Here is a 25,522-nt window from a genome sequence, read left to right on the forward strand (position 1 = left end):
AAAAAGTTTTCATCCCCGGCTTGGTTAATGCATGGTTTTTCCTTCTGAAGCATTAGTAAGCATTTGAACCTTCTGTAATAGTTGCATATGAGTCTCTCAGTTGCCCTCAGTGTGAAGCGATGGATCTCAAAACCAAACAGTCATTGTTGGAAAGGGCTCAAATACACAAAAATGATGAAAAAACAAGGAATTTGTGGGACCTGAAGGATTTTGTTTAAGAACAGCAGGCAGTTTAACTCTTCAGGACAAACAAGGGACTCACGAACAACTATCACTAAACAAAACAAAACAAAACAAAACAAAACAAAAAAAAAAACTGTGGATCATTCAGGTGACAAGACAGTATTAAGAATCACATGTATGTAAACTTCTATGAAGTAAATTTAACAAATATTATCTTGTGGATTATATGTAAATGTCTTTTATGTGAAATTTCTTATTCAGGTCAGTACTAAAAAAAAAAAACAAAAAAAAAACATACATTTTGTATGATCTATACATATTTTCTATATATATTTTGGTAAAGTAATTAACATTTTGCAGATTCTGCAAGGTGTATGTAAACTTTTGACCAACTGTAAAAGTGAAACAACTTTTAGAAAAATTTGTTTCACAGTGCTATAAAAGATTCTTGGAAAAGTAATTCAACATCAAGGTGTTAACTTTAGAAAACAAAAAGTGCAACCATAAAAAAAGATTAGATACTGTGTATTCATGTTAGATTTTTTTTATGCATAAAAATGAAACAAAGCAATTTTACAAACATCATAGAACGTTTATTAAATTCTGACTTGTAAGAAGTCACAATATTTCAACGCACTCCACTGGATGAAGTGCATTCATATACCTTATTTATACCTCAACCAATCCAATGGATTGATTTATGTACTCAACATAAATAAAAACAAATAAACATATTTACATAGACGGCAGGAGACATGGCTGGCCTAAAGAACATGAAACTGGGATTTCAACAGTCACAGGGAGAAAAAAAACAAAACATCTGAAGAACACTGGAGAAACGGAATAGTCAGAACCAAATTCTACATGAACACAGGCATGAATAAAACCGAGTCAAACCAAGAGATCATTAAGCAGGGAAAGATCTGTTGGAAGGATTTGCCACAGTGATCTAAGCAAACAGGATCAGCACTCGTCGCTGTCTTCACTGGGTCGGGGCTCACAGATCCAGGTTTTAAAAGCTGAAGGGTTCAAAAGTGGTCCCTGACGTGGATTACAGGACGCAGTCCTCGTGATTAAGGGTCAAAGGTCATAATCTCATGTCCGTTCTGCAGCATAACGGCCCGTTCAGGAAACGCATACATACGGAAGCGGCTCCTGAAGGTGCAGAGGCACCCGGTGCTCTTTAGATCAAATCCGTCACCAGAGACCATAAAGATCCATTCTTATCGCCATTCTCTTAAACTTTGACAACAACTCTTAGGAAAATCGTCCGTAGAAGTTGAAAAAAAGTTGTAAAAAGCAGTTACTATACAGAAAATTCCATCATATACAAAAGAAAATTGAGTCCCTCTAATCAAAACTGGTAAGAAAATCATACAATCAGTAATTACCTGATAAGTTACAATTAAGGGTGTGTGCTGAATATTTGGTCGAAGTGATTCCTCCAGCTGTATCCTTTCTTATTGTGTGATTAGTCAAAGCACTTCTTATTCAGATTTTCTTTTTTAAGGAAAAATGATCAATTTGTGTTTCAAAATGATCTTAAATACAGTAAACTACTTTTCTGAGTGCTAACGGCATGAAGTATTTTACAGAATGACTTTTAAAGTCTCAAATCACTCAATTCGAAGTCTCATACTGACCATCATCACAAACGTGTCATTCGTGTCTCAAAGTCCAGCTTAAAGGCAGTTTGAATATTTCCACGTCCGCTCAGTCACACGCAAATTCACGCTCATCAAGTAATGTGCACATGAGCCACTAACACTGTAACAGCGAGTGGCTATAATGCCTCTGAACTTGTGCGTTCTGTCTTGAACAAGCACCTTTAAAGCCTCCCTTGCTTACTATTTAAGCCTATTTACATTAGAGGAGAAAAACAACTCCGGTCGGACAGGAAAGCACACGTCACAACTTCCTGTTTAAGACATGCAGAGTAAACGGCGTCCCAAGGCAGGTCATTCATCAGCATTCGTCAGCACTGGAAAAACAACAACTCTCCTCCTACATTGTGTTTGTGTGTGTTTGGGGGAGTGTTAAAGCGCTTCTGGAGCATGGAATCATGGGATTGGTCCATTACGGGTTAAAAGAAATGCAATGGGGACTAAATCACTAAACGCCCTTGGCGTAAACGCCACAGCAGGCAGCTTGTTTTATGGTTATGATGTGTTTGATTCCAGTTGTAGAGGTTTGTGGAATGACGTGTTATTTAGTTGGGCTCAGTTTATCTGCACAAAAGTGTCTGAATGATGTGCGTTCTAAGAGGTGGTGACTGGTTGTGTTTGTCATCCCGCAGATGAGGCACAGTATGTGTCTGTCTTTGAGTGGGAGTTCTAGTTTGATGAGGATATCTGGCGCGACGGTCGTCCTGCGGATGAAGCGCTGTACGTTCGAGTACGTTGTCGGATTCTGCAGGGCACCTCCAGCTCCTGGAATAAAGGAGCTTCTGTGATCTCCGACGCCTCTGGCCGCTCCGCGGGCACTCGGGACAACATACAGCGCACCATCTGAGCCTGAAAAAAAATAATTTAAAAAATCTCAATTAAAATAATATAATATAATAACAGTTCGTGTTATATAATGCATATTAGAGTTGTAGTTCTGTTCATATAATATAAGGGCTTACAGGAGCAGTTACCGAATGCAAGACCATTTTTTGATTCTCACAACAAAAAATGGTGGGTGAACAAAACTGTATCGTACAGAGTGTTTAAAAATGCATGTATATACACAACCAGTCAAAAGTTTTCGTACAGTAAGATTTTAATGTTTTTTTAAGAAGTCTCTTCTGCTCACCAAGCCTGCATTTTTTTGATACAAAGTACAGCAAAAACAGTACAATTTTGAAATATTTTTACTATTTAAATAACAGTTTTTCTATTTGAACATTTTCAAATATAATATATTTCTGTGATTTCAAAGCTGAATTTTTAGCATCATTATTCCAGTCACATCCTTCAAAAATATTCTAATATTCTGATTTGCTGCTCAAAAAAAAAAAAAAAAAAAATTACTATTATTATAATGACAACAGCAGAGCAGAATTTTTTCTTTGATGAACTGAAAGTTCAGAAGAACATCATTTATCTGAAATAGAAATCTTTTGTAACATTACAAATGTGTTCATCACTTTTGATCAATTTAAAGCATCCTTGCTAAATAAAACAATTTCTATAATTTCTTTTGCCAAAAAAAAAAAAAGAAAAGAAAAACTATATATATATATACATATATATATATATATATATATATATATATATATATATATATATATATATATATATATATATATATATATATATATATATATACATATACATATATATATATATATATATATATATATATATATATATATATATATATATATATATATATATAAAAAACAGTTGAGTATATAAATAAATATAAATATATAAATGTGTATATATATATATATATATATATAAAAATGTGTATATATATATATATATATATATATACACACACACACACACACACACACACACACACACACACACACACACACACAACTGTTTTAAATATTGATAATAAATGTTTCTTGAACAATTCAGAATAGGGAGAATAGGGAACACTTATTCACTATTAGTAAGGTAGTTGTTAAGTTTAGGTATAGGGTAGGATTAGGGATGTAAAATAAGGTCATGTAAGGCATTAAAATGTGCTTAATTAATATTCTAGTAATATGCATTCTAATAAGCAACTAACTAAGAAACCATAAAATAAAGTGTTACCCAAAATGTTACTGTTTTTGCTGTACTTTAGATCAAATAAATGCAGTCTTGGTGAACAGAAGAGACTTTAATAAAACAAAACAAAAAAAACACAATAGTGTAATGTACGTGTTGTGGTATGCACTAAACAAATACAGCTGATTTAACATTCTAAATTTAGTTAAACAGGTCTAACTGCATTCTGCTGCTGTATGAAAAATATCACACTGGAGATGGTGAGGTTGTAATTGCAGATTTGCACCTACAGGGGGCACTTGAAGTGTTGTTCATCTTTTAGATTTCCCAATTGTAGGGTCACTCCCACTCCACCTCCCACCACCATTGCAAAATACCCAGCAGTATAAGCAAACAAACACAAACAAACTTACTTCCAGGACATTGGCCTTACAGAAAGCAGCAGGAAACTGCAGGGCTCTGACCTCTGTGAGAGTCTGAAAGAAAAACAGTGAGATGTTTATCATTCGGTACCATATAATAAAGTATTCAAGTCAAAATTTTATGAATGCATAGCGTTTAAAAGCTTAGTGTCAGTAAGATTTTTTGGTAACACTTTACAATAAGATTGATTAGTTAACATTAGTAAACTACATTAGTTAACATGACCTAAGAATGAACAATACCTCTACGGCATTTATTAATCTCAATGAATGTTAATTTCAGTGTTTACTAATGCATTATTAAAATCACAAGTTGTGTTTGTTAACATTAAAGGATTAGTTCACTTCCAGAATAAAAATGTAAAGATAATGTACTCACCACCTTGTCATCCAAGATGTTCATGTCTCTTTCTTCAGTCGTAAAGAAATTATGTGTTTTGAGGAAAACATTTCAGGAATTTTCACCATATAGTGGACTTCTATGGCACGAGTTTGAACTTCCAAAATGTAGTTTAAATGCCGCTTCAAAGGGCTCTAAATGATCCCAGCTGAGAAAGAAGGGTCTTATTTAGTGAAGCGATCTGTTGTTTTTTTTATAAAAAAATAGAAAATGTATGTTTTTTTTAAACCTCAAATGCTCGTCTTGCTCTGTGATGCACATACGTACTCTGTGCACTCCGGGTCAATACAGTTAGGGTATGTCAAAAAACTCCCATCTCATTTTCTCATCTCAAATCGGCCTACATCGCTGTTTTACCTTTTTTTTTTTTTTTTTAAGGGCATTTGACCGTCTTTGAGCATTCACTTTGTAAACACTGGGTCGGTACTTCTGCAGCATTGTAGCACAATTTTGAAGTTAGAGAAGAAAACAAGATGGGAGTTTTTCAACATACCCTAACTGTCTTCAACCGGAATACACAGAACTATACAGGATGAGCATTTGAGGTTAAAAAAAAAATATATAGAAATTGCCAATATTTATTTCTTTTTATTTTTTTAGAAAATAACTGATCGTTTCGCTAGATAAAACCTTTCTTCCTCGGCTGGGATCGTTTAGAGTCCTTTAAAGCTGCATTTAAACTGCATTTTGGAAGTTCAAACTCACAGACACAATTTAAGTCCACTATATGGAGAAAAATCCTGAAATGTTTTCCTCAAAAAACAATTTCTTTACAAAAAAAAATTTAAAGACATGACAAGGCAGTGAGTAAATTATCTGTAAATTTTTGTTCTGGAAGTGAATTAATCCTACAATGCACTGTGAACTAACATGAACAAACAATGAACAACTGTATTTTTATTAATTAACATTAACAAAGATTAATAATTAGTATAATAAATGTATTGTTCATTGTTCATTCATGTTAGTTAATACATTACAGAACAAATGACACCTTATTGTAAAGTGTTACCAATTTTTTAAGGAGGACAAAACAAATTGATCACAAGTGACAGTAAATGAATTTATATTGCTACAAAAAAAAGATAAATAATAATATTAATAATAATAATAATAATAATAATAATAATAATAATAATGTTTTACAGGAATAAATTAAAAAATATTAAAACAGAAAACTGTTTAAATTGTAATAACATTTCACAACATTTTTATTTTTCCTGTATTTTTGATCAAATAAATGCTGCCTTTGGTAAGTGTAAGAGACTACTTACAAAAACAAAAATCTTACAGACCCCAAAAAATTAAATGATGGTCTTACCCTGACTCTCTCCATCTGGGTGCGGAATGGACAGAGAAGCTCAAAAAGAATCAGGCCGAGGGAATAAATGTCTACCTTGTGAGAATAAGAATTCCCAGACAGCTACAGAGAGACAAAAGAGAAAGACAGTTTAAATAAATATATTTTTATAAAATGTGACTCAGGTCCCTCCTTTATAATGTTTGTAATCTCCTGCAATGCAGAAATCTGATTGTTTTCCATTGCCTGTTTCCTTTCTGGGCCTTAAATGTGTCCACTGTTGCTGTCTATGCAGGGTCAGAAAGCTCTCTGATTTCATCAAAAATATCTTAATATCTGTCCCGTAGATGAACGAAGGTCTTACGGGTTTGGAATGACATGAGGGTGAGTAATTAATAACAGAATTGTCATTTTTGGGTGAACTATCCCTTTAAACACTAACTCTGTTTTCACACTAAATTGTGTGTAGTTTGTGCAATGAGTGAGTGGAACTGACCTGTTCAGGGCTCATGTAGAGTTTAGTGCCCACTTGGCCAGTGTGACGGGCATAGACTGGCATTGGCGTGAGGGTACTCAGCTCCTCGTCATCTTCCTCCTGATCCATGGCAGTGACCAGTCCGAAGTCTCCTACCTTCACCACGTCATCCATTGTGAAGAAGATATTAGATGGCTAAGAGAGAAAGAGAAAGTAGTGAGAATGAAAAAGCAGTCTGCTTTGGAAAACCCCTCACTGCATCCACATTTCATTTTCAGGACCTACTTTAAGATCTCTGTGCATAAGCCCTTTGCTATGCAGGAAATCCACAGCTTCTGCAATCTGCAGGAAGATATCCAGACACTGAGCGTGTTCCCTGAGCTCAGGCAGACACCTCTGAGCCATCCAGTCCTTTAGGTTCTCCTTCCTGCACAGCTGCATCTGAATGTACAAGTACACCTTAGGTGTAAGCGGGGGCCGCATGGCAGGACAGGGGGTGCTGGGGGCCAGGCTCAGAGAGGTGGGCCTTGGAGGTAAGGAAGAGGGAGGTCCCGCTGATGTACTATGTTGGGGTTTGGAGCCAGACTGTGAAAGGCACGCAGGTGGCACAGGTGTACTTCCGCTGAGGTCACTGTCATTGTCCTGGTGTTCACAGCCTGAGTCCTCAAAGACGATATCAAAGGAAGAAGAAGTGCAGTCGCCGTGAGTAACCGTGCGGGGTGGGCAGAGCTCAAAGGAGTGTGGGGAATCCGAGACCTCTAGGACAGCGTCTGGGTCAGCTTGACTGTCACGCTCTGACATCATACTGTCTGGCCCCAGGCCCTCCACACATACTTGATCCCCAACACACACACTCGTGTCGCCACCGGCCGCACACATGCAAGAGGAGTCCACCGGAGAAGGGGTGGCCACAGGAACCTTGACTGAGAACGCCTCCATGTGGTCAGGAGAGCTCAGGAGCCAGTCAGCGGTACTGAAGAAATAAATAACAGGAGCCTTCCAGTTAATGCTCTTGCTTAGATACACCAGATTCTGGTTAAAATAAAATAAAAAATATAAAATGAAATAAAAAATAAAATATAAAACAAATATATAAAATAAAATTAGAAAAGAAAACGTAAAAAAAAAAAATAAAATAAAAAATTCAAATAAAATAAAATATAATCTAAAATAAAAAAAAATAAAACATAAAACAAAATAATATAAAACAAAATAAAATAAAATAAAATAAAATAAAATAAAATAAAATAAAATAAAATAAAATAAGACCTGGGACCAGATATCAAGGGTATATTTGTAGCAATAATTTCAATCAATAAATCTCAATTTCATAAAATTGACACTTATGACTGGTTTTGTGGTCCAGGGTCACAAAAATAAAATAAAATAAAATAAAACAAACATATATAACAAAAATTTTAAAAAATAAAATAAAGGATTTGTTGATGAATTAAAAACAAATTAAAAGAACTTAAATAAATAAATAAACAAACAAACAAACAAATAAACAAAAGATCAACTTAATGCGTCCTACCTCAATAAAAGTTATAAATATATTGTAACTTTAATATATTTATATTTATATTTAATATAAATATAAATATATTATAAATATGTACCATATTTCCATGACTTCTCCCATTTTGAAAAATAATTAAATCTTTTACAATCATCTCTAAATATTCATAACAATAAAAATGTTTATTCACTAGAGAATTTTTCATGACTTTTACCAGCCCAGAAAACATAACTTTAAAAATTCTGTGATCATCCATGACCGCAACAACCTTGTATTAATCAACAAGTCACCAGGTTTTTTGTTCAAGGCCATTTTTCGCACCTTGCGTCTTTGAGCCAGCGTTTGTCCATGTCCTCCTGCCAGCCCTGGGGCGGACTCTCCTGCCAAGCGTTAAAGTAACGAATGATGCCTGGGTGTTCCAGCTTAGCTAGAGCCTTCACCTCTCGCATGACCTTTTCACGAGCCAACTCCCTACAATCACAAACAGCATTAAAGCCAAACATACACACACCTGTATCCCAAATGACGGTTTTATGGCGCTCTAATGTTTTGTGACGACTGATACCTGTTGGGTAGACGGATCCTCTTGATGGCATAGTTGCAATCGTCCACTTTATTGCGTGCCTCAAACACGACACCAAATCCACCACGTCCCAAACACTGCACTGGCTCGAAGTCTGTCAAGTACCTGATATACAAAACACACAACTCGGTTATGAAAATATTCCCTTGGACTTTGTTCTGCTGATTTGAATCACCGCCGTATGTTGTACAGTAGTACAGCTGTTTGTCGGTGTTCAACTGAGCTCAACAGAGCGTGCAGAGAAGCCTACTAAAACGGTTACATACTGTATAAATTAGTAATTTAAAACATCACTTGAAAACAAATCAAACTCAGCAAATAAACCGCACAGCGAGAGCACTTGTGTCATTATAGCTGTGCATTTACCCTTGAGAATTTAAAAGTAAAATATGATCACGATGCCATCTGTGCATTCCACATTCAGCAACTGTCTCTAATGTACCATGTGCAAACAAGTGTAAACTATTTTAGGAAATGAGTTTGAATTTCCTTATTTAAAAGTGGAACTCCAACTGTTTTCTGGCATTTGAAACTTCTTTATTTAAAGGTGAAACCTGAATGAGCTCCTCTGTAAACATATCACTTTATGCCATGTGGATAATGCATATTGCTCTAATTCTCATTTTTTTGTTTTAAGCAGAATTAAAAAAAAAAAAAAAAGAACAACAAGAAAGAAAACGAAAAAGAAAGAAACCAGACTCACATGACCTCATCCATAACAGATGGTTATGTAAAACAAACAATTAAACAAATACTATTTTAGGAATGTCAACTTTCGGAAATTTCAGTTCAGTATCATTAAAATTAACAATAAATTATTGATTAATCATTAACGTTAATACAACATGCAAGTAGTTTTAAATTACAATTTAAATATAATTAAGAAATGTGTGTAACACTTTACAATAAGGTTCATTAGTTAACATTAGTTAACTACACTAGTTAACATGAAGTAAGAATGAACAGTACTTTTGCAACATTTATTAATCTTAATGTTAATTTCAGCATTTACTAATACATTATTAAAATCACAAGTTGATTTGTTAACATTAGTTAATGCACTGTGAACTATCATGAACAAATAATGAAGTATTTATACTAACTAACATTAACAAAAATTAATAAATGCTGTAAGAAATGTATTGTTCATTGTTCGTTCATGTTAATGTATTAACTAATGCTGACAAAAGACACCTTATTGTAAAGTGTTACCAAAATGTTTTCTTCTAAATACATTTTCAACTTTCTACCCATATTTTAATACACTGATGCTGAATATGAACTTAATTTGGTTGAATGTAATATTAAATGATTACTATTAATAAAAAAAAATAAATAAAACAAAAACAAAAAAAAGGCAGAAATTATATCAGACATTATTTTTGCCAGTGAATAAGCTTAAATTGATTAAACTACTGAGTAAATTAACAACAAAAATTAATTACAATAATTAACCAAACTTAAAATGGACACGAAATCAATATTAACATCTACATAAATTAAAAATGCACGCTCGCTTACCTAGAGACATATTCGCATGGCCGTGTCTCTGTGACGACAATTTCTTTGGGTTCTGTAACATCCAGTTCAAACTTGCTGTCAGTTTGACACTGTGTTTCCGACTCCTTTCGTTGCTGCACAGATTAATTAAAACAGTATTAAAACATGCATGACTTTTCACACATTATTTGTAATCTATATATAAAACAAAAGAAAACAAGATGTGTATTGTGAGTTTTTGTTTACCCGCACATATGCTGTGGGTGGGTGGAAGAACTTGCGGACGATGTAGGTGGTGGCAGCGATGCAGAAGATGATGGTACCCAGAATCTCTTTCCACCACGGCAGCAGTAACACAGGGTCTTTCCTTCTCACCTGTGACCCCTCTCCATCTTTCTTCAGCAGAACACTCACTGCCGTCTCATCACGGCGGTTACGGTAACGAGGACTGTATGGAAAGTAGTATCCATTATCTGTATTGGGAAACAGAGAAAGTGGTGATGAGTTTAAATTCTCTTTTAAACCACAAGTTCCTGGTCAAACCAAGTGTTGAAATGCCCTGAAGGACTGTTGTTCTTACCATAGGGGTACTGCAGTATTGATAGAGCTCCGTTACTGTACTCCTCATGGGAGAATTTATCATTATTCAGACATTTATCAAACTCCTCAGAGCCCACCAGGACTGGAGTACGGGAAGGAGAGTCTAGGAGGAAATAGACTGGTGTTATTGACATCATCACACTGTTTTTAGTACATACAGTACATTTGCGTGTATAAGGTGTAGTATACTCACGGATGAGGGGTTTCCATTTGACCGTAGGTGGTGGCGTCATGTCACTGTCACTGCTCCACCCATTCAGAGCTTTGGGCTTCGATGGAAACTTCTCTGAGATTCTCACAGAGGACTGGAGGTACAGCTGACCCTGAAACATCCCTTTAATGAGAGAAAAAGCACGTTTTAGATTCCCATTACATGTCTCTATTTCTCAAGATGCTGTTTACACCTGGAATTACACATCTCCAATACTTCTCTTGTGATTGTATACACCACTGACTTAAATTGCTTTAAAAGAAGTCTATTCTGTTAAGGTTATTTGATCAAAAAATGCAGTGCATTACTATTTTAAATAACTTTTCTATTTTCTATTTAAAAATGTAAAAAATATTTTAAAAAGTAATTTCTTCTACTCCTATGGTCATATCCCAGTTTTTAATGTAACATGACCTTTCAGAATAATGCTGATTTCCTGCTCAAGAAACATTTATTACTATTATCAGTTAAAAACAATTGTGCTGTTTTATATTTTTATGGGATTTTTTTCCCAAGACTCCTCCAAGAAAGATTAAAAGAACAGCATTTATTTGAAATTGAACATTATTACATTTCAAAATAATGACTTTCTAATTTGACACATATGACTTTTAAAACAAATATAGCTGCAAGCAGCAATTAAGGGGCCAAGCACACCAGGCACTACCTTTCTGCAGACTTGATTAGCTGGTTCAGGTGTACGTGATTAGGGCTGAAATCGAACTCAGTATGGTAGCTCACTATAAACAGGGTTAGATCCTTGTTAAAAGACTTTTATTGCTATACAGCATTATCAACAAATCGTGCTGTTAAGTACGCAGTTCTGAGTGTAATGAGACCAATCTTGGGATTTTTTTAAGAAGTTGAAAGCAGAAATGTCAACATTTGTAAAAAAATTTTGATCAGTAGATGGCGCTGTGCTGAAACTACTCATGTGCTCTCAGGTCATACTTGGTGTTGTTTCCAAACAAAAGGAAACATATCTGTATCGGTATCGGCTATTAGCCAGTACTTATTTGGCCAATACTCAGCTGTACTATTGGTGCGTTCAAGTCATGTTGGATAGATCGTATTTATGAGTTGAACGCACATGAACGCCACCAAAGTTGTTTTTACCAGTGGAAAATTAGAAAATTTCTTTAAGCCCAGAGTTTCCGAGTTGGTGGCATGTCAGTAAAAAAAACGTGTCGGATGCAATGGACGCAGCCAAAGACAACAGATATGCAGCGTCTGTGTTGATGGTAAATTTGTTGAAATGAATACAATTATTTTTTTAATATACAATAAAACTATGTAAGTTATATATACAAAATATTATATTATTGTATAGTTACCATAGAATATATAATGATGCAGTTTATATCACCTTGAATAAAAACAGAAAAAAAAAAAACACAATGATGCACATTCTTTATTTATCATTTTGCACATGCAGAGTTTTAAAAACTTGTAGAAAGGTAAAAAGGTAAATCACCATCTTTTTCCGTCAAAGTGGCTTGAACACACCTGACATTGTAATGACGACTTGTCAACTTGTGAGGTCGACCAATATTGCATTTTACCGATACCAATAACTAGGTTGGACCACACTGGCCGATACCGATTAATCGACCGACAGTTTTTAAAATGGATACTGAACGGAAAATAAATAGTGCTCTACTATTAAAAAAAAAACAAAAAAAAAAAAAAAAAAAAAAAACATACTTTGTAAATGAATAAAAATATTAATATTAATTATATATTTATCATTACAGTTAGTTCATTGTCCATTAATGTCAACAAAAGCAACTAAAATTTCTTAAATATATCAGTAAATGCTGAAATTAACACACTCTAACAAGAAACAGTACTTGTATTCTACAGCTCTTATCAATCTTAATGTTACAAATGGACTCATATTGTAAAGTGTTACCATTACGCAGTATTGAAATTACATACATATGGATACACATATACATATGGATATTGTGTACTTTGCAATTTAACAGCTTCTATTCTAGAACATTTGTGGTTATCTAATCAAAATATAAAAATATGTTTGTCACACAATATGCAAAAGTGCAGCGCCGCGTCTCGAAGAACTCGCAGCCATCCAGTATCACACAATGGACTCGCATTTAATTCAAGCGGCGGTCTACAAGACTTTATTTGATCACCAAATGGGCAAAAATATATAGCTGTCTTTTCTCCACTAACGCAGTATTTAGTCAACAAATTCATGGCTTAGTAATGACATGAAAACATGCACTACAGTATACTGAACACAATTTTGTTGTCAATGTTTTAAATCTACTTTTGAAGTGTCCCACTCTGTGCAGAGTGCAGTGTCACGTGTCTAAACAAACGGCACGTGCTGTCAGTGATTTCATTGTAGCCCTGGTTTTACCATAACGGTGGATTGACAGGTCAACTAAACGAACCGATCACAAAAACATTAGAAACCAAGTTTACACTTGCATTTGGACCTGACTAATAACTTGCTTCAGCCAAAATCAATTTGTATACCAGAAGTAAACAGGATCTCATCCACATTCATGTGTGTAAAACAATGTCAAGTGTGTGTTACCCAGGTAAACGCTGGACTCAGTGGCCCCACGGGCCTCCTCCATGATGTCATCATCCTCCTGAGCTTCAGTCTCAGTTTGGGAGTTATACGAGGTGTCATCGAACAGGCTAATGGGAGTCACCTTCCCCCCTCCTACCAACCACGCAGAGGCAATGGGTGTGCAAAACTTCACAAAAAAGAAAAAAAAACAAATAAATTCGTTTTTCTCATGATTTCTTACTACAAGTTTCAGCTAAGACTCTAAACAACAACAAAGTTGTGTTACCTGATGCTCCCAGATCAGCTGTCCTTCCGGTTTGGTGCTGAAGGCCATGACTTTCCAGTCCGGCACAGAAACCTTAATGACCAGGTCCAAGCCCTCTACCTGAGTGTGCGAGTGTGAATGCGCATTAGCGTGATTTTTGGTTTGTGCGTCCGTCTCCTCTTGGATGACGCGTTGTGCTTCACGTCTGACCTCTCGCCATGTCTCCCCATTAGACGGCTCCCCCTCCAGAAAGTTGAGGTTGGATTGAATCTCAGGGACGAATTTTAGCTCAAAGTTTCCCACGCTAAAGTTCCATCTATCAGGGAAAGAAAACACAAAACAATTGCCATTTTACTGGAATGACTACCATTCTACAATTCGTTTTCAATATCAACCTGCCAAGCTGTGCAACGTTGATACAATCTAGCGTCCCGTGCATCCAATCTACCTTTGTATCATTTGCGAGATCAAAAGCAAGGTCACATAAAGCGCTCACATAACAGAGCCTGCGGGTATTTCTTACTTCTCAAACCCGTTGCGAGGCCTCACGGCTCTGACAGTTTTCTGTGTTCTCTGGAGTAACAGTACGTCCTCTGGCTCTCCTTCCTCGTCCCCCCACCGACTGCAGCCCACCGCTGAACAAATATACTTCAACTACAGAGAAAAAGAGAGAGGGAGGTTAAAGCTGACAACCGATACTATATGATAAAAGAGTTCGTATAGTGCCACAACAGCACATCAATCATTTATTGTTCTGGAAAACAAATGAAAAAGAAAACGTTTGAGTTACCTTGCCGCTGTATGCGCCAAGGCCGTACGTGGTGAGGGATTTGCCCCCTACAAGCACAGTGTCCTCTCCGATGCGGTACGAGGAGTCCAGCAGGGACTCAACACTGAATGGAACAGCTTCCATACTCTCCCTGTCCCTGTTCCACTGAAACAGAGCTCCATCCAGAGAGGGAATGAACATCTTGTTCCCAAAAATCTGAAGAACAGAAACAGGTCATGAGATTCTTACTATTTTTGATCTGATTGTTGTAGTAAATGAGTCGAAGTGGCACTTGATATTTATCTTGGGAAATAGTTCACGTATTCAATCATCAGCAGCAGGGTGGATACAATGAGCAGACCATGATGGATAGAGACAAGGGGACAGACAACACAGAGACATTGACCAATCAGCTTTGAGGCTGTGTATGGCATTATCACACTGTATGCCATTAACATTTGGCGCTTGGTCTACTGTTGTCTGAAGAGTCACACAAGCAGGGCACGAGTGTCCCGAGCACACACACTGATAAAAAGAAAAGGCCATTACATAAGGATATTGTAACTGACCCTAATCCAAAAAGTGATCTCACCTCAAACAGACACTTTAGAAAACAGAGGTGGGGGGGATGAGATCACTGACTTCCTGTTGTGCTAAATCTAACCTTGACACCTGGCGTTGACCAATAGGATGCCGAAACACCATGAGAAAGCAAGCACCTGGAGAACGAAAACAGCTGCTGTGATTGGTTGAGAATTGAAGGGATTAGCTCATCTGTCCATCATGTCTGGGTGGGCGGGGCTTGTGAGGAGTTTGCAGCGGTACTGAGGGTAAGAGGTTTAAAGTGTGTGTGTGCTGCAATGGATGACTCATCACTGTGCTACATTGAGTTAATCCATCATGTGATCTATTTGTCTGATCTCCAGCTCTACAGGATCTTGACGTTGGGTGAGACTTCCATCATCCTCAGCCCAGCTACGTCCTAAATCAATGAACAATTAAAGTCAATCAATTAGAAGAGCATGCATTTAACCCCAGCCGATGTCCAGAACTTCATTAATGCCATTAGCTATTACAGAGCGCTTCTGAAAATCAAGTGTGTCAGCTATGTAAAATGACTATCCATTTAAAAACTAGTAGGCAAGCAAAAAATTAATTGCTTTGTCTCAATTAATATACACTGCTGTTCAAAAGTCTGGGGTCAGTAAGATTTTTAAATGTTTTTTGTTTTTGTTTTTTTTTTGGTAAAGAATTCTCCTATGCTCATTATGGCTGCATTTACTTGATTAAAAAAAAAAATACCGAAAAAAAACAAACAAACAAACAAACAAAAAAAAAAACGTTTAAACAGTTACAGTTTAAAATAATAGTTTTCTGTATTAATGTATTTTAAAATATAATTTATTCCTGTGATTTTCAGAATCATTACTCCAGTGTTCAGTGTCACATGATCCTTCAGAAAACAGTTGTGCAGCTGCTTAATATTTTTTGGAACCTGTGATATTTTTTCAGGATTCTTTGAATAAAACGTTTAAAAGAACAGCATTAATTCAAAACATAAATCTTTTCTACCAATATAAGTCTTTGCTATCACTTTTTTTTTTATCAATTTAACACATCCTTGGTGAATAAAACTATTAATTATTTTAAAAAAAGCAATTTAAAAAAAAAAAAAAAAAAAAAAAAAAGCATAAAAATGTACTGACCACAAACTTAAAATTAAAGAATCCTAAAAAAAAAATAAATAAATAAATAAAAATAAAAATAACAAAGTACCACAGGTTCCAACAAAATATTAAGTAGCATTACTGTTTTCAACATTGATAATACATTATCATGTGACACTAAAGACCAGAAAATTCAGTTTGCACCACAGGAATAAATTACAATTTAAAATATACTCTCATAGAAAACCGTTATTTTACATTGTAATAATATTTCACAATATTACAGTTTTTTCTGGATTTTGTTAATCAAATAAATGCAGCTTTGATGAGCATAACAAACTTCTTTAAAACACACACACATACACACTAAAAATCTTACTGATCCCAAACTTTGAACGGTAGTGTAACTATAAAATAATAAATTAAATGCCAGTTAAAATAATAGAATTATTTAGAAAAAAAAAAAAAAAAAAAACTATTTTCCTTTTTTTTTTTTTTTTTTTTTTTTTACTTTATAGTTCATTCATTTTAAAGAAAGAAACTTTAAACAAAATGTTCTAATACTAAAATTAGCTAATTTAATGAACTACACCTGTGATTACTCTGCTAGGACATCCTTAGTTCCTGACTACTTACTTTCACAACTGGTTAAAAGTTACTGTTATAGCTTTATTTTAACATATTATACTACTTTACATTCATTCAAAAATTTGAATCCAGTGTCCAATAAATAAATTAATAAATAGATAAATAAGTAGGCTCCTGAAGCCTTGAAGAACATGAAATTAAATGACTTTTCAGAGAATGAATTTTTATTATGCAACAAGAAGGTTTTTATGACTTGCATGAAAGGAAGACCAGCTTTTAAACCTCTTAACTACAAGCTGTAAATGTAAAAGGTCGGCTGCTTTTTACGAAGTGTGTAATTTAACCTTTACAGTATGTCATGTCAGTGTGCTCTGGTATTTAAACAAATGTGAAGCTTCAGGAAAAAGACACATGGCACAAAATCTATTTTTTCATGCACTGGATGCCAGAGAGGACTGAAGGACCAAGCTTGTAGCCTGGTATTGAAAATGCTCTCTCTGACAAGGGATATTTAGCTCGGCAAAGCGCTTTCCTACACGTCAATGGCAAGTCTAGTGTCAACTACTTGTGGATTTCATTTAAAATGCCCCAGAGGGCTTCAATAGTTAAATCAAGTTTTGTTGGGCAATTTGATGGCAATCAATAGTTAAATCAAGATTATGTCATTTCTGTAGCAAAAACCACAACTTTCCACACCATATTGAATGTACATGAAGACGGTTGAGATCTGAGACTATAAGTGAACACACTGGGCAACATTGGCTTTAGTTTCCTTTAAACTGGATAATTCCTAGTTTCCCCATTATTTTCATTGAAGAGTAGGGGACATATGGGCATGATATCAGAGTGAAGCCCATAGCAGCCCAACATGAATCAAGTACTCAGTTCAGCTGTAGGCAATGACTTCTGGAATCTTGTTTGACACATTCAATTTGAGAGATTTAGCCAAAGGCAGTCTGGCCCTTGTCTTAAGGGATCACAGCAGGTTTGAGTATGAAGTGTGTCTATGTAGGCAGGATATCCCTCCGTACTCAATGACCTCCCACAGATGATAGCGCTCCACTGAGTCTGACACATAGCATTACATCAAGCTAAGCGCAATCCCCTCTCCCTTCCCTCTTCGGCGGTAATCTCTCTTGTCTCCCACACACATATACTCACACACAAACACAACATACCATTTCACACTCTTCCTGGCACAAAAATCACTTTAGTGCACCCTACATACAGTTTAAAATTAAACAAACACACTTAGGTCTACAGATGACATGCTATCAAGAAAGTCAACAACCCAAAACATTTACAGTTTATCTAACACAAGTAGTTCAGTTGTGACATCAATTTGTGGGCCAACCTTGAATCTACGGGTTTCAGAAAGATTCAATTTAGAAGTAAAATAAGGTTTGTGGTTAAGTACATTGTAGGGAAAACAGTCAAAGTCTCTTCACATGAGGAGAACACACTCACCTGACAATTTGTAACTGTTTTTGTAACTTTTTTTTTTTTTGCCAGATCTGCTTTCGCTCCATTGAGATTTATGGGTGGACATTCGTGCTTGCTTTTTTACAAATTCATACGAAATTGGCAACTATTAAAATAGTTACGGTTTCTCATGAGCCTGGTTTGACAGACTTTACTTCACTCACAAACCAAAAACCTTTATTCTAAAAATCCATTTGAAATTTCTGAGGGAAAACGCCAATATTCCTTTGGGTTTTAGGACTAAGCAGCACTTTTGTGAAATCGCTGATGCTCCTTTGCCTGTTTTCACGACAGATATTCAGCATATCATTGGAGTGCAATCTCTCTTAAGAAGTTGACACCACTGACACATACCAAAAAAGAAAGCAAAAGAGCAGCACCAAAATGACACTTCAAAGAACTTCGTGTTCGCACAGCATTGTGCTGTTGAGGAAAATCTCTCAAAATCTGTCAAGAACATGTCAGGGTCATATTTTACCGCAAAATTAAAAAGAAATAATAAGTTACACATTTTACATAAACATGAAGCCTCTTTTTAATATAATTACATGTTTACCATTGTAATACAAAGCAAAACAGAAACAACAGGCTATTGAATTATTGAAAATTAATGAGTACCCAAGGTCATGCAGCGAATACCCAAAAGTGGCGGTTACACCTTGGGTGTGCATTATTTTTTAATAATTCATCGGGCTGTGTTCAATTTTTCTGGTTATACCATTGGTTACCACACCTCAAGACATTTTTCAGATGTTTTTTTCTCAAGTATGTATGGGGGGGGGTTGGGTTTAATAAAAAAAGTGTATGTAAAACTAGATTCTTATCCATCCCATGCCAAGTCTCCGTTTGCCAATTCAAAAATGTAACTTTAGAGATGATAACAGTGGCTTGAGCCATTGATAAGCAGTTGGCAAGAGAGAGAGAGAGAGAGACAAATGGCTAACCTTTGAAGTTGTATTTGTTTGGTCAATGTCTTTAAATGGCCTTTTAAATAAATGAAATCATTTGGCGAATGATATGGAACTGTAACGCAGCCAAAAAACCATTACTACACAGCTGTGCACTTACTGAAAGATGACTGCATTTGTCACAGCGTTTGTCAAGCATTTGACAGCTCCGTGATATAATAGGCAAAGAAGAATATTGTGTTTATTGAACTGCCTATAATTTATACTTGCTAAAAATCAGAAAATTTATTTAGTATTAACAAGAAAATGCTGTTCTGCAGTAATGAGAATAATCAATATTACATGAATTATCTAAGGATCCTCAAAAGCAAACTGTGTGTGTTTCTGCTTAAGGAGAGCAACCATACATGTGTTGTGTTTTTCTTTCTTTTACATTAATTTATTCTTCATTTATAATCATTGACCATTTAATCATTTTATTATTCCATTTAATCATATTTATATGAATCATTTAAACCATTTATATACTCATTTCATTGATTAATTCATTGATTAGTCACACTATATTAATTTTTTTTTTTTTACCATTGTTGTTTAGTCTTATGAATGTGTGTTTCAAGGGCTGTTTGTCTTCAGGAATAAGAGATAAGAGGGAATGTTAATGGAAATTTAAGGTTCATGGGACTTTGTTGTTAAGCATTTTGATATAACACTACATGTTGGATGTGTGTTCATCAGATGAAGTCTGAGCATTGAAACTTAAGCAACTCTAGATCAACTATTTAATAAACTTTGCTCTTTGCACTTTGTCTCCTGCTTCTGCTCTTCACTGGCTTTACTCAATCAACTTCCTGGCTGATAAAACTGTTAATAAAGTTTTGGGTACCAGACAAACCATTGTTTTGGGTACCAGACAAAACTTGCTTTTAACAGGTTTGGGGTATCAGACAATATTGCTGACTAGCAGTTCTGTTACCAGACAAAAACAGATATTTTCTGACAGGATCTGGCGTCTGGGGCTGTATCTGATATTTCTGGCGTGGAGGTATGAGCACTGTGGCATGATCAAAATTGAAAGGAAAACATTACAGTAATGCGGATTTGACGGGAGATTTTTCTTAATTGTCAAAGAAATGCCACAATGTTCTTAAAACACGCTTGATTACTGTACATATATTCCAAAATATTAATTCCTGTAATGTTTTATTTTATGGTGGCCATGTTACATGTACTTACTTCAGTAATAACAAAAAAATATGCATAATTTAAACTTAAAATACTTAAAATACATTTATTTTATACTAAGTATAGATCAAGTCTAATAACATATTTCCTAACCTGTGCCTCGAGACTTACTGATATAAAAACTGTAATTAAACTTTATTTGGAGAACTACCTGTGCACAATGCACATTTCTTAATATTAAGCCTAAATATATTTTAATGTCACTAGCTGCATTTCCATTACCCTTCAAGATGTGCAAATTTAAATTGCGAATTGAAAATACGCCTAATGGAAACGCGTCAATTGCGAAAAAAACTCCCATATATCGCAAAAAAAGCTTTTACACTCGCATGAGGTGATTTTTCAGGCATTTCGAAAAAAGGAATATTTCGCAAAGCTGCAAAGGAAACGTTTTTTTTTCGCATTTACAGGTTGCATATGTAAAAAGTCATATGATCATTCTTTAATGTACTATAAACTCCAAGAAACACTCATACATAGCTGCTCTCAAGTATAAGGGGCTTTCGCTAATATTAATGCTTAGACTATGTACGCTGCACACATCTGTGGTGTGTAGCGGCTCCGACACGGTCACCGGAGCTGATGTTATGTATATACCAGGAGCGTCGCACACGTTTCTGAAGCGGCTCTCCGTGCTGCTTCTGTAAAGATACACGCATACGCCTCTTTCGATTAAATAAAGCCAAAATCCATCCAAATCCCACCAAAATCCATTGCCATGACTTATCGCAAGAGGAACAAATTATGTTTTAGTCACATAACATCGGTTAATGGAAACGTTATCATTTCGCAATACTTTATCGACATGTATACAACATTGCCAAAGTTTTGCGCAAATCTGAAATGGAAACGTGCCGACTATTGATAAGGATTGTACGATCTTTAAATAATATGTAAATGGAACCATAAATTAACGTGTAACCTAATTTGATTTTGGTGTTAAAATGTGACCTGGGCATGGTTTTCAGAGATTCACATGACTTCATGAACTTAGTTTTGTTTACGGCACAAGCCCGGCAGTGTGTCAATACCTTCATTCTGTGAGTCACGTTAAATGATTCACTTTGGTGCTGCAATCAAACAAACAAAAGGCCTTGTGCACTGAATAGTGTGCAGACATACCGGATTTTCGGCTCATTGGATTAATGTGCCTTAATTACAACTGTTCACTCTAAAGTCTAATAGATGTGAGGGGGTGTATGTGTTTGTTGGGTGGGCGGGGGGGTCAGCATTCTTATGGATGACATCATCCCACACATAAGGCATTACCTCATTCTTCAATCCTCTCAGCATGACTCACACCACACTGTCAGTGGCATCCCTTCTCCACCCCCCATCTCTCTTTTCCTCATTCCTCTCATCTTTCTCTTTCTTTCCCTCCATCACACACCTCCCCCTCGTGTTGGGACAGCGTGTTTCTGCAGACAATGCTGTTTACTGCTGGCCTCTCTCCTACTGTTGAGGCATGCTATAGGTGACTGCTTTCTACTGGCGCCATGGCGAGGGCCAATCAGAAGGGGGCAGACTGCTCTAATCACCGAGCAGAATGCTTTGCAAGGCACTGCCTGAACCAATCAGAATGGCTGGTTGCTAGGCACCCAGAGGTAAAAGGGGAGGGGAGAGAAAGATTCTAGCCAATGGGGAATCTGCTCCCACAGCAGCCAGGCATTTCAGGTTACCACCAAAGCAGACAGGGGGTCAACACAATCACTCACACACATGCTCATTAAGCTATATATACACATACACACAGAGAGTAAGGTGTGTGGGGGGGTGCAATAATAGTAAAATTATATCATGACCACTAATTCTTAGTATGGATCAAACAAATGTGCAACAATGTAATCAAATTAGAAGAAGCCTTGTGTGTAGCGCCAATGTTTTCTTAGTGTTTTTGTGGAAATGTGTGCATGCGCACAGGCGCACAAGTGCATCGCTGCCAAATGCTCTTCCTCCAGGCTAGTCTTCAGTCTCTAGAGAGTACGAGTCTGTGATCTGTGTGTGTGTGTGTGTGTATGTATGTGTGTATGTAACTTGTTTCAGATCCAATTTCCTTTGGGCAATGTCTCATTCTCTTCTGGGGTAAAGAGGTTCAAACAAACATCACCTTTTCCCACACACTCACACACACAGACACACACTATTCAAACTCTTACGAACAACAGACAAACAGTGTGCATGTTTGGGAAGAAAAGCTTCTTATGTTGCAGCACAACGCAAAACACTGCAAGAAAGTGTTTAATACTTCTATCTAAAAAACAGTTGTTGGGCATTAAGCGTTAGCTTGTGTTAAGTTTGTGAGAAACGGTTCAGTACCTCTGGTTTGCTGAGGCTAGAGGACACTAGAGAGCCTGAGCCCACATCCAGGTCCCACTGCTTGCGTCCCTGGTTTAGAGGATCCAGAGCGGCGATTCTCCCATCTAGTGTGCTGATGATCACCAGAACCCTGTCAAACACATAAAACACACGTTCACATCAACTGACAAGGGTTTTCGTCACTATATACTGCACACTAGACATTTCCCGTCACCTTAAAGTTTTTTTTTTGACATATGATGTGTGCACACCAAAAGTGAATTCACTCATTTACGTGAGCCGATAACATACAAAGTCAATGCAAAGACACGAATAGACACAAATTCACACCTGGGCAATGCAAATGACATTGAATTGGGCGACACGATTGCCGCGAAAGTGCGATATACTCTACGTCTTATACGATAAGTCTTTCACACAAGCTGAAGTTTACAACATGTAGCACAAGCCAATCAGCGAAGAGCTTACTGACACATCCAGTTTGACATGTCTGGTTGTATCAGCAAATAAAGAGCTTTACGCAATTATTTTATTTGCGCAAGTGAGACGGAAAACATCCTGCAAGTAATCTAGACCAATAATGCAATGCAAATATTCACTTTGTTTTGGTGTGCACACCTTTAGAGATTCAGGGTTGACTGATTATCGGTGACAATATTAAGCATTTTAAAGATTTTGGCATTTTTGTCTTTAAAAGGATAGGACAGATCAGAACTGACATGAAGCGAAGTGGGAGAGAGACAGTAGGCGGGATCGGAAAAAGTAGGGACACCCGTAGGGCAATGGTGCCGCATGTTAAGCACTTTTATGGTTATCGGTATCAGTCTATTTCAAATCTGATTGGTGATAAAATAATTTTACAGCATTTAATGAAAGTTTTGTCGCCAATTATTCTTTATTTTGACATTCATTTTTATTTTTACCCTAAACATATATATCGGTTCAAAATATCGGTTAACAGTCTACTTGATCTGTAAAAATCTGTACCCACCCTGAAAAACATAAGTCGACCCCTATTAGACGGTATTATACGGTGTATATGAATTATAGCCAATATAAATTTTATGACCAATAACAATACATGGCCTACATTAAAAAACGATTTCGTCTACATAAATTAAAGATAAAACACTAAAAAGTAAAATAACTGTATATACTGTGTGAACCTACAGCTAAACAGTATGAAATAAAATTGATGTTCATTTTGAAATTTGAGACAAAATGACTTTCAAAGGTATAGTTTACCCAAAAATGAAAATTGTGTCATTAATTACTTGCGCTCATGTCATCCCAAACCCATAAGACCTTTGGTCTTCGGTACACAAATTACCGAAACCTCCACAGGTTACAGGTTTGGAACAATATGAGGGCGAGTAATTAAAGTCAGAATTTTCATTTTTAGGTGAACTATCCCTTTAACGGTGGTATTAATTTATTAATTATTAGCGTTTAGTATTTATTTTTGTGGTTTCATTAATGCACGTTTGTTTTATATATTGGGGATACCTGCATACTGAAGTAGGTACTGATATTTTCCACACCAAAAGAATTGTCAAAAAAAAAAAAATTAATTAATTAAAAAAAATAATAAAATTAAAATATTTTAGGTACAGGGTGACCAATGGACCCTTTTCACTAGGGCTGTCAAAAAAACAAAAAAAAAAAAAAAAAAAATTTACATAATTACAAAAAAACACTAAAACAACAACTCACATTTCAAACATTCGTCAAATTAAAAAAAAAAAAAAAAAAAAAAAAACAACGTTCAAAAACATTGCATTTTGTCAAAGGACAACTATCACTGTTGCACACGTTTCTCGCACAAGAGAGTCGGATGTTTAGAAAGCCATTTAAAATGGCTTATTGTAAGTTCAACTTTGAAAAAAACATGTCTCAAAACTTATGGCAGGAGTCTAGTCTCTCCGCATTCCACTGCATCTCGTGTTTTTAAACGAAAAAAGTAATGTTACTCTTTGTGATTGGTTTTCCGTGCTTTGTGTTAAACTATGTACACATGACGCTGTTTTGTTTCTAATTGTTCAACCCCTTAGTGTCCCAACCCGCGGAACGTTTTGCATTGAGTTAAGCTTGACAGGAACACTAAGGGGTTAAGCAACTTGATTATATACGGTTTATAAACATTATTTTAAGCATAGTGCACTTTTTTCAAAGATAATTTTGAATTTTATTGCTTTATTTAAAGCAATAAAATAGTTTTATTTTACTTCTTTGAAGAACCGTGGATTAGTAATATTTTGCTCGATGTGCCCTCTTTTGGCATCAGGAGAGAAGCCAAAAGCTTTTTTTTAAATTATGCCTAAGTAAAAAAAACCTTGTTAACGCTAATGCGAGGATGTTTCTAATGCAGTATCTATGGAAGGGACGGTAAATTTGGCATCATTTCTCTCTTCTGACTGCCGTTATCAGTCTAATCTTTTTTTTTGAAAGTTCTGAAAATGCCATCATGGAGTTTTTCTTTTGCTATTTGAACAAAAGGGAATGCAAATATATATAAAAATAATATATAAAATATATTTGTGGTACTCTCCCATTCACTGCTCTCTAAGTTACTAAGAAGACTTCTGCTGCTGAGAAACCCAAAAATGTGAAAAAGGTCCATAGCCAATATAATGCCAAAATATGAATAATACAATTTAATGGTCAAAAAAATAATTACACAATACTGAAATCTAATCAAGAATTTTCTAAAATCATAGAAAGTAGTAACTGTATATTATTGTTTAAAAATTCTAATAATTTTGGAAGGAATACAAGTGCGAGTTGACCCTTAAACTCTTAATGTTTATAATATCTACAATCAGCCAAGAGAAATG

The 25,522-nt window shown here is 35.6% G+C and overlaps 1 protein-coding gene across 2 annotated transcripts in view; it reads right to left on the reverse strand.

Moving 5' to 3' along the window:
- Positions 1–711: 711 nt before the first annotated feature.
- The window catches only part of eif2ak3 (eukaryotic translation initiation factor 2-alpha kinase 3), a 35,036-nt gene continuing 10,225 nt past the window's right edge, over positions 712–25,522 (reverse strand). Inside the window, exons 2-18 of one of the 2 annotated variants that reach the window (XM_051126230.1) lie at positions 22,689–22,818; positions 14,504–14,698; positions 14,237–14,367; positions 13,924–14,029; positions 13,735–13,833; positions 13,470–13,635; positions 10,886–11,026; positions 10,673–10,795; positions 10,339–10,565; positions 10,114–10,226; positions 8,575–8,697; positions 8,331–8,480; positions 6,776–7,463; positions 6,512–6,685; positions 6,037–6,138; positions 4,307–4,369; positions 712–2,696 (exon numbers count right to left, since the gene is read on the reverse strand). In XM_051126230.1, the coding sequence (XP_050982187.1) occupies positions 2,517–2,696; positions 4,307–4,369; positions 6,037–6,138; positions 6,512–6,685; positions 6,776–7,463; positions 8,331–8,480; positions 8,575–8,697; positions 10,114–10,226; positions 10,339–10,565; positions 10,673–10,795; positions 10,886–11,026; positions 13,470–13,635; positions 13,735–13,833; positions 13,924–14,029; positions 14,237–14,367; positions 14,504–14,698; positions 22,689–22,818 (2,911 nt within the window). In that variant the 3' untranslated portion in view covers positions 712–2,516. Of the gene's footprint in view, positions 2,697–4,306; positions 4,370–6,036; positions 6,139–6,511; positions 6,686–6,775; positions 7,464–8,330; positions 8,481–8,574; positions 8,698–10,113; positions 10,227–10,338; positions 10,566–10,672; positions 10,796–10,885; positions 11,027–13,469; positions 13,636–13,734; positions 14,030–14,236; positions 14,368–14,503; positions 14,699–22,688; positions 22,819–25,522 lie in introns of both variants that reach the window. The other variant, XM_051126229.1, reaches the window with a different exon arrangement.

Source organism: Labeo rohita, chromosome 13, assembly GCF_022985175.1.
Source record: "Labeo rohita strain BAU-BD-2019 chromosome 13, IGBB_LRoh.1.0, whole genome shotgun sequence".
Classification (NCBI taxonomy): Eukaryota; Metazoa; Chordata; class Actinopteri; order Cypriniformes; family Cyprinidae; genus Labeo; species Labeo rohita.